Below are 13743 nucleotides of genomic sequence, written 5' to 3'. Positions count from 1 at the left end.
ATTGGACCGAATCATAGATAAATAATGAAACTCCCACGAGAGAAACACACTGAGAAATTATGTTATTTCGTTTTTGTTTCTAGAAACTCCGATCCAGCGCCGTAGTCAGTAATTTTCCTTTTGATAATATATTAGCAAATAAAAATATGAATAACAAAAATTTCGAAATATCTCATTTTATTAATTATTTAATTAATAAAACATAATTTAAGAGAAAAATTAATTTTTTATCTCATATTGTAAAAAACTTACAAGATGATGAGAATCTAATAAAAATAATATATATATATATATAAGAGAATGCGTGAAATATTTGTATAAAGGTCTAAAAATTTTTGCTACGCCATTGTCAGGATCATCTCGCATATTTATGACACATATGTCCCAGAAACAGGAACATATCTATTATGAAAGGACATTATCTTTCTTTCCTGCCAGTAAATCAAAAATGCTCATGTCCATCTGGTCTTAAATTCTTCAGGGACTATGATCCATTTTTATGCGTCTGTTTTAAAAGATATATAGCTGCTTTTTTCGTGATAAAATAAAAGTCAAAGTATTCTTGGATAATAGATTCCTTAATAATTCTGTTACATAAATCTACTTTATTTTAAACGAATAAGTAAAAATTAATAAATTTTTTTATATCTATAAATCTATAAAAAAAAATTTTATTTTCAGAGAGCGATAAAAGAATCTATGTAATTTATCATCTTTATTTATCTAAACAAAATTGTAATTTGATCTTTGACTAGATATAAGAAAAAGTTAATTCGTCGCGTTGCATTCTCTTGAAACAAAAATATATATGTATTACATATATTAAATATATTTATATAAGTACAAGATCAAAATAATATTTTAATGTACTTGTATAAATACATTTATAATATCGTATTTTAATTCAAAATTTGATTTCTTCTTACTAATATCCAGGTTGGAATAATTCGTAGAATTTCGGTATTGTTTCAACGTTGTTCTCTTGTTTTCTTGATTTTTCGTGTCATAAATAATTCGAAAGTCCACGAATAATATCTATGAATTTTTCCATATGAATAAATAGAATCATATTCATATGTCGAGTATTCGAATAATTTAGACTACACGTGCGGTGACCAGTATATTTCACGAATATCGCATTTTATTGAGCACATCGATACGCTTTCCCGAATATCAAGAAAAATATTTTTACTAGTGAAAGAACGCGCGATCGATCCGAATCATCAATTTGAAATAAAATTGTGTATATAGAATGCCACTTTTTGTAAGTATGTGGATCGCCAAGTTACTCTTTAAAACTACGGCACATGTGATCTTAATTTTTCCAACTATAAATGCGAAAAATTTCAATACTGAAAGAAAGATCTTTCCTTTTTAAAAAAACCCGCTAAAATCTTTAAAAAAAAATGTCCGTGATAATTTTTTAATTAATGCCCCAAATCAAATTATCGGTTATCCGCGATCATATCATTTTCAAAATTTATAAATCATGCACGCACGAGTATATTCTTCTATTACAATATAGGGAAAATATCGTTAAGGCAAAAATAATGGGAATGACTAACGTAAAGATTTATGTAGCGATTACTTCTCTCTTTTTTACGAACAAATTGGATGGCCGTTAGCTGGACGACTGCCAACTGAATGACGTTGCAAAGAATAGAATTCGCAAGGAACGCGAAGACACGATTGCAAGAGAAAAAACGGCATCATACATACTATTTTGTTATAAACTAGCCTGTTATTCGATAATCTATCAATATGTCTAAATTATCAATCCCGTGAACACGGTGTAGGTAGCCTTTCGATTTTAGGAATTCTAACGAGATTCAGATTTAAGACATAAATCTAGTTGCGAGTGATAAGAAATCTTTTAATTTTTCAATATTTTAATAGAAATATTCATATCGATACATAATATATTTATAAATAAAAATACAAATCCGTATATTAATATATGATGTCAAGTTAATTTTATAAGAATTTTTCGTAAAATCCACAAGTATGAATTTTTCGCGTCATTTATCTCATTTTCATTGTAATATAAATTCTTGTTAAATTTTATACAGCGTTACTCACATTTAAATAATAAGCTTCGATAAAAAATGTATACAGCATTACATTAAACGCACTGCAACTACGGAAATATTAGTGTCTTTCAAATATGTATGACGTGATAAGCGCGATATGTCAAAAATTCTATAAAATTGCAAATCATCACTTTGTAAATCGACGAGCGTTTTTTTGCGAGCGTATTTTCGATCGCAAATCAGGACGTGTAGTTTATCCGAGTTTGCAGAAATTCACGGATATATCCTTAAGCGTTTTTTATCTCGCATTTTTATATATCAACTGAGACTGAGGCCAGAGTGCTTCGCCTCAATCTCGAAAATATTCTCGTGAAAATTCCCTCGTATACGTATTCCCAATTCAATTTGCACTCTCAATTCTGTTTCTCTCTTTCTCTTGGCGGAAGCACGCGAGGAAAACGCCGTATCGTGGCGTAGCTCCAGTTTCTAGCTGGTGAATGTCGTCACGTCCATGTAAAACGCGCGAAAATGTTTCGTTCGCAAACGGAATGAGCTGCTGTTTCAGCGTAATACCCGTAATATTTCAAGCGTGAGGAATCACATTGAGCTCCTCAAAAAGTAAACATAAGTGATTCTGTCAAAGAATATTGTAATGTACTTCGATAAAAAAAAATGGGCGAAAATATCTCGGTTATAAAAACGTTTCAGATGCTACAATTAGATAAACAATCTCCATATATAAAATTTATATAACATAAAAATCTTCCTTCTCTCTCTCTCTCTCTCTCTCTCTCTCTCTCTCTCTCTCTATCTATCTATCTATCTATCTATCTTTAACAATAAAAATATATAATTTCAATTTATTTTTATAATTGATCAAGAGAGAATTTCTAAGTTTTTCAACAGGTGTAACGTAAAATATTCTATTACCTAAAATTATACATTACAAAAATTTGGAAAAAAATCGCCAGGAAATGTTGAAAATTTAACTTCTCTAATTTTGTCCGTTTAGCGAGTGAAATTTCCAGATTCTCGAATATTTCCATTCGTCATCTCATGCAGCCGACTTCAAAGTTTGGCGCTCGATATCAAGAGAAGGTATAAATGGGAAAAGAGGATGAGAAAAAGAGAGATGTGAAATAGAAAGACAGAGAGATTGGGAAAACAGGAGCAATCTTTGACCTTTTCGCGAGAAAATAACTTTCTGCTAAATAATTCGAAAAATATTTGATATATCATACATGATATAACGTCAATGCTAATTTGTTTGCATTGATATTTCAATATCGCTTTTAAAAAATTCGCAAACAAATCCAACTAAATAATTCGCAAATTTCATTTAAAGCCGCCATTAGAGTCTATTTAGAGATCGTGAGTGTTTTTATGGCGCCGCAGCGGTAATGATGTCGCTTTAATTATTTTGGCTGTGGTTATATAAAAGACAGTCAGAAAAATCTGCATTTATAAAAAAAAATTGAAATAAAAAACATCCTTAACCCGAGTTAAAATTTTGCTTCTACTTTTTATCTCAATTACTTCATGTTGAATTCTAAAGAATTTCAATATATTTAATTTATATAAAAATTTTGAGCATCTACTTTGTACTTCAAAAATTCATTCTATATATTTTACTTAAAAAATAGAAAAAAATTATTTTTCATAAAAAAAAAACAAAAAAAGAGAGAGAGAAAACCCTAAAAGAAAAGAATTGATTTAATACAATTAACAAAATAATTTATATAAAAAAGAGATATAAATTTTTAATTTTTTTAATCGCGGATAACCAATTTTATCGGATGAAATTAACAGTATCCGTATTTCTTCCTTTACAAAGATTTTTATTCCAACACTATCAAATGAAATGTTTTGATATTACAACGCGAATACGCGCGAATCTTTCCGCGTTTTTACAAAAAAACATTTCTCCGGAGTATCCACGGAGACAAATACAATGGATCAACTCCGGACATGCAGCTTTGCGGATTCGTCTTTACCTGTTCAAAGCCTGATTACTTCGATGTGTAAGACAAATCCTACCATGTCTCTGCGAATCATGCAGTCGATCGTAGAAACGTTCAAGATGCCTCGTAAACAATGTGGCCCATAAACCTATAGATTCGCAATTTCTCCTGTGAATTAAATATAAATTTTCGTGTCGCAATGATATCGATATCGCGAATTGGATATATAAATCGCTCTAATAAGCTTTAAATCGTTTTAGAAAATTACTACTTTCATTGCAAACTTTTCAATATTGTATGTACAGTATGCAATTTAAAAATATAATTTTAATATTTAATATTAACATAATATTATACATAATTTCTTCCTGTGTTTTATTTATTTATAATTAAAAAATATTTCAATAAAATTTGATAGTTTCCCTAAAAAGATTAAATATTATCCTGCAAATTTTAAATTCGCGAGAGCTCTCCCATAAATAATAAAAGTTTGTTTGAAATTAATTTCCTGATTTAAATTAAATTACTTTCACTGAATTTGGATTTGATTTAATATAAAATTGAAAAAGAAAATACAAAATTTCCAGATATAATCCAGACGTACGAAGCTTCGGACGTGGAGACGCTAATTTCTGAATTGCTCGTTCAAACAACGTGGAGAAAATTAGGCAATGTGCCATCGTCGTTGAATTCTCACCTTGTAATTGCCATTAAGTCGCGCGGCACTTGTCTTTATTTCAATTTAAAATTGCACCGCACATTTAACGTTACAAATTTAAAAAAGAAAAATTAAAATTTCTTTAATATATCTAGAAAGCAACGAGATATGAAGATACGTTCTTTTACATATATTCTTATAATTAAATATATATTCTTCTAAGAAAAGTTTGCTGCATAAAGAATATTATATATACATGCCTTTGAAAATAAAATTAAAGTTTTGAGACAAAAATCGATATACAAATTACTAATCGCGTCGAATTAAAACTAATTCGAGAAAATACAATCCTTTAACTCTATCTGCGATGAGAAAATATAAAGATACAGATTGTTTACGTGAAATTGCAAATTCAATAAATATGATGATACTTGCAAGCTTTTCTTCCCCAATCAAAATTTCGCATTTTCCTTTGACTCCACGCGCACCGATGAGAACAAATAGAGTCAAGTTAAAAGGGCAAATAAACTCTCGTTGATGCGAATAAAAATCTGCCAAATTTGCCCTATCAAAATCCGTACACAAAGGCCTGGATATTCACCCGTCCTTTTGCAGAATTCGCAAAAATTCGCGGACAAGCCATAGCGCGACAACCGGATAACGAAGTTAATTACTCGACCTACCCTATCTGTAGGCAATGCACTTTGATTCTGATTGTCCCGATTGCACGACGTAAAGCGCACCATGGATTTTTCCGGAGAGTGAAAATTACGCCGGACATTTTTCGCCGCGAGATCCTCTCTGTTGGTTTCCACCGAAGAATTCGGTGACTCGTTAAAAGGACTAATTAATAACGGACTCCGAGTAGAATTCGCGTTAATTAGCATATCTGAATATTATCAGTCATGATAGATGATAGATACCGAATATTATCATCGGATGTATTTAATAAAGCTGCTCAAATGCACTTTGAACAATGCACAGATAACTAACAATGATAATCTAATAACGGATCAATTTCTTAAATTAAGATAAAATTTATCTTATTATATTTATTAATTGATATAAATATGTCATCTTTTTCTTTTTGAGTTATATTTTAATGATGTTTAAAATGTTCATTTAAAACATACAAATTTGCAATTTAATTTAAAATAAAACAGTCAAAATAGTAAAATAAAGTTATATATTGGAAATTCGGATAATCAATACGTCATAAATTGAAATTGAATCATTAAAAAGAAATTTTTTATTTCGTATACTATTTCGGAATATTTTCTTTAAAATGTATAATTTTAACAAATAACATTAACAATTATTTATATTTTAAAGTTAATTAAAAAAGGTATATAATACGTATGTGTATGTTTATCAATGAACAAAAATAAAATATTTCCATAAAAATAAAATCATTTATAAAAATAAAATAATTTTGTTCGTAAAAGGCAAACTCTATAATATAAGAATAAAATAAAGCTATTACAATTATAAAATTAGCGCAATAAATACAATATTAATTATCCCGACAAAAGCAGATAAACGCAAATTAGTTCATAGTTTAAATTGCTTTAATTTCACATGATTCAATTATAAATTAATAAAACCGCGCCTATCGATTAATTGTTAGAGGGTGCCACATGATACACTAAAATAGAGCCGATATTGCAGCTGGTCTCCGTATCAACATTCAGTCTTTAGAAGTTTCCTATGGTACCGGCACGATTCATCAACACAGAAACCTATTTTATCGCTAACTTTCAATACGTATTCACAAACGTTAAAATTAATTAATTTTTCGAGTCAACAATAAGACAATTCACATATGTATTTACTAGAATGATAAATCATCGCGCAAACTGCGTCATTAAAATATTAGAATGTATTGTCCTTATATTTTTTTCAATATCCATCCCAAATATATTTAAATAAAAAGTTAAAATTATACCGCATAAATTACATTCTCGTGAGAATATTATTTTTCAATATTATATCACGATATGGATCTTACGTTTGCGAAATCAAATTTCATATTTCGTACGATATTTCCGAAGAGAATATATTTGTTCTTAAATTTACATAAATAAAATAAAAGACAAGAAAATATTATATATATTGAGATAAAGTTATAAAGTGCGAGACTTATTGTTAGAGGTTGAAGTTAAGAGCGGGTTTCCATAAAGAGAGTCACGTGCCAAGAAAAATATCGTGTAAATACCGTTTAAAGCAAGCTAAAGTTTTCCTTAATTTCTCGGCAAGACGCTCGCGCGATGTTTGCATCGTTCTGCAATTCACAAGGAGTCGTCAGTTGGCCGGGGACCAACAATGTCAATGGCATTTCCGAGCCGAGTTAGTATACGTTCACGCAGGGCGAGGCCCCCCCGACACGAGGAAGCCCGCAATTAAGGAGCCAGACATCCTGTTTGAACCGTCTCTAACCAACAGGTACCTTATAGAGATGAGTTATCGTCGCGTCGAGGAACATTTCGACGGGGATATTATTATCGTTTCTTGCACCGCGTCGCGATAATTCCGTCCGCGAACTCTCGCGGAAAACGCATCGCGTCGCCGCATCTTGACGGCGCGTGACTTGCGAATTCGTTCCGAATGCGTCCCCCGTCGTCGAAATATAATGCGAATTCTTGAATAATTTAACAAACGATAAATATACCAAGTGCGTCAGTAACAACGTTCCAAGACGCATGACGTCTCGTGCAAAAATAAGTCAACATTGCAGAGTATATTTTTCTCGTACGCGGCTTTGTTTTCAATTTCGCCGGCAAAATATGAGATAACAATTTTTAACGATAAACAAACAGAATCTTGAGAACTTTTCAAGTCAATCGCAGAATCATATTTATTCGTATGCTTTTAGGAGCAATAAGAAACTTTTAACCCCCCCCCCAATATAAAAAATTTATAAAATGATTCTGCAAACGCCGAGTAAACTGCGTTACAGAAATATTCAATATAAGAATATTATTTCAACATTTTTACAAGATTTATCTTATGTTTTTTAATCTTTAGCCGAATATGTTTCACACTTGACACTCATTGTTTTTGAATTATTGTGCGTCGTATTTTTATAAGAATATTCGACTAATATTTTTGAAGTGGACTTACCTCCAGGTGAGGTTTCGGTACTGCCATTGTTGTCCGTGGATGGTGAAACGTTTATGCCTCGTCCTGAATCTAGGATCCGGCTGATCCGGCAGTCCGCATCTCTTAGCTTTCATTAATCCCTTCGTTGCCTCGTCGATCTCCCCCGTTACGGGAATACCACCGAATTTCTGACAAGAATGTAAATATGCATGATTTACTGCAATATAATCTCTCGAAAACAAAATATTGTTTTAAAGAAAACGTTCACAGAAATATCAAAAATTATACAGAGAGAAATTGTATTTCCTTTCTTATTGTAGCCAATGTTTAAAAAGATGCTAAAAGTTTTACATGTGACAATATATATATATATATATAATTCTTTTTTTTTTAATAAAATTTAAATATTTTTTACATCCACACAAAATCACCAACCGATAATATTATCGTATATAAAAATTTCTACATCGGAGCATTTTATTCATTTTTTATGTCTATATAAACTCTCCAATATTTTAGTATATTTTAGTATAAAATATACTAAAATATTGGCGTCCTTTCTTACACACAAACACACACAGACAGAAAACAATATTTCAAGATATATATAGGTAAAAAGCGATGGATCTTTAGAATATTTTATTGTTTTATATCATCGATATTTCGAGAAATCCATTTTATTGTTTGACTAGTTTCTTTTTTTCCCGGAAACACAATCGCTTCTTTCAGTCAACAAAGATCCATTTTTATCTTTTTGAAGAGAGATAAACGCTTTCGAGCATTTCAACCAGAAATGCGTCCGGAATCTGACAAACGCGATTATCGATAAAATCATCGAGAAACGTCGATGGATAAAACTTGCGGCCTCCCTCTGGAGCCAAGATTATAGAAGCATGTCCGAAGCATTCCTTCCATTTCGCATTTATGTCTGATCAAGTTTTCGATCAAGCTATGCCCTCCCCTCCGCCCATCTCGGACAATGGTTAGCGGAATGTAACCGTTTGCGAGAGGAAAATATAATAGTAGGAATGCTACTCCAGCTTATTCAATAAAGATTTGCATGAGAATCGAGGAGAAGAGGCACATATCCGACACTCGAAGGAATCCCTAAGGATACTTTGCCCCATTTTCCTTCGATAGGATTTTCATCGATTCGCTCACGACTGCCATGCTTTCAGAGAATCCGTATTCAATCGATCGCATTTTTGAGATAGATATATACGTACTTTTATGGAATAAGGAAATTCATTCGCGACTCCATTTGGTTCACTTTACATTTTTCATGTTATCTCAAAATTTATTTATTGCATAATTTACAACGAGAATCATTGATTTAAATCGATTTGTGCGATAATTGATGTGCAAATTAATTTTTATTATTAATTATTAAGTCGAAGCTTTGATAAATTGTTTCAATTAAAGTTCTAAGATGAGAACATTTTTAATAAACAAAAAAAAAACTATTTTTTACATCCATAAGATAAGCAAATGATAATGATATTATCGTATATAAAACGAAAAACATTTATCATATATTTTACATTTAAAATTGTAAAACTGAAAATATTAAATTATTAAACAGTTTTTTTTTGCTGCACAAAACAATCATATCGTAATTTCGCTTACCTGCAAAGTTTTTATAGCATCCCTTAACTGGTCCTCCGTCCGTAGATTTCCTGTCTCGAAATCAGTCTGAGGTAAGTAACCGAATCTCATGAGATAATCTTGCTGTAACACAAAAAAAAAAAGGAAATGGGTTAAATCTTACGATAATTAAATGCAATAGTGTTAATAATATAAATTTTTTTCATATCGTTTATAATTTAAAGTCTATTACAAAGAAATATATATATATATATATATATATATATACTTAACGCAAAGATAATAATTTACTCTACGTAAGGTGTGTTCGTGCAGATTTACAGTCCTTGTGATCTCGTGCCGGTAAATAACGTACGGCAAACTGTTAATTTATGCACATTAATTGGCTGCCGTGATAAGAAATAGTTCAGCATAATGTCCTATCAGATTGTTCATGCGGCACCGATCGTTGCGGAACGATAACTCTCGATTAATTACTAACTATGACGATTTATCGAATTGCATGTATGTGCGATGATGAAAATCGCGACAAAATCCTTTTTTCTCTTCATTTTCTCACGATCTCTGCACAAACACGAAAAGCGAATCGTTAGGAGTGAAAATTATTTCACGAGATCGTTACCGTAACGAGGATAAAGCGTGCGCAATGTAATCTTGGAATATACGTATCATGATGTTCACATGGAGATACGTTTATTTATGTGCACTTAATTGTATTGATTTATCCGCGTGTCGCATCGAAATAAAAAGCAGCTCGCTGGCTGTGACAATCAGCTGAGTTGAAAAAATTCAGCATGCCCGATATTACGAAGAAAAATGTTTAACCGATTAATTGTATTCCATTAATCTTTTATTTGTATTCTATTATATATACACTTTTATTCCGCATGATTTTTCTTACTGAGATATAAAAATTTATTTTGACATAAATAAAAAATTATTAAAGAATTTTAATTTTATCCGAATGATATAATAATTTCATTGACTGAAAAAATTAAAAGAAAATATATCCTTAAACAACTTATATATCTTTTTGATACCTGACTTATTTGCAAATGAAAATTTTATGGAGAATAAGGCCAATTTTTCGGCCCTAAATCACGAAGTCGTGAATTGGATGCAACATCGAATTAGATGCATTGATGCACATTAAAGGCTGTCATCACATTTATAATAACATACGTAATTAAAAGTAAGATAATTAATACAACGAGTTATAGTAATTATTAACGTTATTCGTATCAAATAACAACAACAATAAATTGTATATATTATCAATTAACTTATTTTAATTACTTATGCCAATGTAAATTTGTATACGACAGTCTTTAATGTGCACCAGTGCATTCAACCAAATTCGCTATCGAATTAAATTCTTCGCAGACACAAAATCATTAATCGTCAATATTTCCTTTTCCTGATTTAATAAACATTTCACTTGCATGAAGAATAAATCAAGAATAAATATAATTTTGTTGATCGTCGGTGTATTAAAACCGCTGCGTATTTCGCGGAAAGCATCGGTCGAGATGACGAAACGGTTGCAAGTCTGTCTGCTAGTCGACACGTGGCGAAGTGTCGCTATCTTTAGGGGTTCCTCGACTATGTCGCTCGAGACGCGGAGGAAACGCGTCTTGTTCCCGACCGCCGCCGTCGGGAACGAATTCCGATTCGCGCCAGGAAATAAAAAAGCGCGTCGTTCCCGACTTTCGGCGAAGAGAAGAAGTAAAGGAGAAGGAAGAGAAAATATGGATGCTTATCCTTCCGACGAATGGACGTTCGGCAAAACGCGGAAATGCAAAAAAAAAAGCGCGAAATGATTTATGACCCACCGCTCGAGCGTAATAATTTTTAATTAGCGTTATTCAATAAGATCTAAATTTTATCTTTTTAACACACCGCAACGAACACTCGATTGATGCATGAAACATGATAATAATAAGCAAGAATTATTTTGCGTTCTCGTCGCTATAAAGAATCGTCACAATTAAAATTATGGGGCATCTTTAATATGCGAGAAATTGCCGGATACAAACAACGCCAATAATATTGCTCATCTCTTCGCGCGCATCTTTAGGACCTTTAGTATTATAAGTGATTCGAGATATGCCTCCGCAATGTTTTCAACAAAAAGGCCTTTCAGATCATGGGACATCATTATGACTAATGAAGTTCGATCCTCCTTATCCATTCAATCTGACTACGCTTTCAATCATTTCAATTTTATTTCTCAAAATACGTATAAGTGACAATATTTATTCCCTTTGACTGTAAAAGGCAGATTATTACAAGAAAATATATGCAAGAAAATTCGCATCGTGAAATTTTCTCATAAAATATCCGTGATACTGAAAATCCCATATAAAAAAACACCCTAGAGAAAAACTCTATTTTTATAAATACAACTTTTTAAGCATAAAAAATCTATGCATAATGTATTGAAATTAATAGAATATAACATCGGCAAGCATATATTATTTTGTGTATATATAAATTTACATACTGAAATTAAAATATATTAGTTAATTTATATGTTAATACATTATACGCGTTATTTTTCCAACGTAATATTCTCGATGTTAACAACTCTCGTTATCGTATTGTTCTATCGGTCGATACCTTATGATAGGAATGTATCTCATTGTCAGTTGAAAAAGTATTTCGCAAGAATCTTTATCTCTCCACTCTCTTCTCCGCTTATCGCAGTCTTCTTCTTCTGGATCCTTCTATATGTTATCTTGTTATCGAAAGATGATTACAGAGCTGACGATAACCAAAAGGGCCAGATGAAATAATGTAACCGGAAGAAAACATTAACGCTAAAACTACCGCTATTTATTTGATAAGATATTTGATAAAAGCATCTGTCGGAACAAGTGGAGAAATGTGATTTCTTTTAAAATTTCTACGAGTATTTCTGTAAGATTAATTGTGATTAGATTAGTTATAAGACAGTCATGACTATGAACAATATTATCGAATCTCTAGAAAATTAGTGGCACAATGATTAAGCGTGTTTCTTATCGCATTCCATAATACTTCGCGTCTATTTTTCGAACTGGATCATCCTAACTACCGCGGTCGTAAAATATCTTTTACGGCGCGTTAATGTACACGTTTCTCGGCAACTATGTTTCGCCGTGTATGAGCCATATATGAGCGACTTGGTAATCGCGCGAACACGTGTGTCGTCCACGAAGGGAGACACGCAAGGATCCCGCCGAGGAGGGTGACCGTTGGACTTAGACCGTGTTTGGTCATCGGGCACGCAAGATTTCTCCCGCATTGTGTTCGCGGATCCCCTTTACTTTGGAGAACCGGTTGTGTGTGCATCGCGTACCACGTCACTGTTTGCTTGCGCCGCCATTTAAGGCGGATAATATATATATCGAGGAATGTGTGTCTCGAACAAAGAGATATTTTTGTTCTCTTTAGCCCTCTCTTAATTCTCGCTTAAACGCGCCGCCGATGCCATGTATCGCCTTCTCGACATGAAAAAATTCCTGCATTCTTTTTTTTGTAATTTTCAAACTCAAGTTTTTAGAGCTGTCTCTCCCCCTCTCTCTCTCTCTCTCTCTCTCTCTCTCGCGTAATTATGTCAATTAAAAATATAAAGCATATGAAGAAAGAAAAAGATATATAAATATAAATGAATAATAATAAAAATTAAAAATAAAATATTTACAAGGTGCAATAAATATAGTTATATGTTGAAATTCTTTTTATCCTCTTGTCATTTTTTAAACGTGAATGATCGTACAAGAAAAAGACAAAAAAAAAACAGTGATAGCGATTCATCATTGTCGTGATGCGATCATAGCAGCATGAGCGGCAAGTAATAAAATAGCTGGGAAAAAGCGTCAGGATGTGAATTAAAGACATCGTAAAGCTCGCTTCACGCGTCTCATTACGAACGTTATCAACGATATCACTGAACCCTAAAGCCGCCGTGCAAAAGAGCAAGGTCGCACCGTTTGTTGCTCCTGGCATAGCGATCGCGCTTATCGAATCACGGCAAGAAGAAAACTCGCACAGTTAAGAAACTCGGTCATGGCTCCCCTCCCCCGGCCGATAGCATTATAAGAAAAAGAGAAGAATTTTTCTCTCCAAGAGCGATGAGAGAAAGGGGAAGATATGCGTTTCTCAAACAGACATGTTTGGATCATCTTTGATCCTTTTCTCGAGTCGACATTTTTCTCCGTACTTTCAATCTCAATTTTCAATCTAACATTTGCTTTGATACTTTAATCATATAATCCTCTTTTAAAATTATTTAATCTACAGTATCGTTGAAAGATCCTCTTTTTGAAACCTCTAAGTGGGAAACTTCGTTTACCGTGTATAAAGTAACAGCTCAATTCTTATATAAAGTCAATTTATCAAAATCTTC

The 13743-nt window shown here is 32.1% G+C and overlaps 1 protein-coding gene across 2 annotated transcripts in view; it reads right to left on the bottom strand.

Moving 5' to 3' along the window:
• LOC126854687 (matrix metalloproteinase-2-like) overlaps positions 1 to 13743 on the bottom strand; it is a 165416-nt gene that overhangs the window by 98229 nt on the left and 53444 nt on the right. For both annotated transcript variants that reach the window (XM_050601653.1, XM_050601652.1), the window contains exons 3-4: positions 9375 to 9476; positions 7770 to 7936 (exon numbers count right to left, since the gene is read on the bottom strand). In XM_050601653.1, the coding sequence (XP_050457610.1) occupies positions 7770 to 7936; positions 9375 to 9476 (269 nt within the window). The remainder of the gene's footprint in view (positions 1 to 7769; positions 7937 to 9374; positions 9477 to 13743) is intronic.

Source organism: Cataglyphis hispanica, chromosome 14 (genome assembly GCF_021464435.1).
Source record: "Cataglyphis hispanica isolate Lineage 1 chromosome 14, ULB_Chis1_1.0, whole genome shotgun sequence".
In the NCBI taxonomy this organism is placed as follows: Eukaryota; Metazoa; Arthropoda; class Insecta; order Hymenoptera; family Formicidae; genus Cataglyphis; species Cataglyphis hispanica.
The sequence above is the reverse complement of the archived record's forward strand: the minus strand, read 5'-3'. Positions and strand labels throughout refer to the sequence as shown.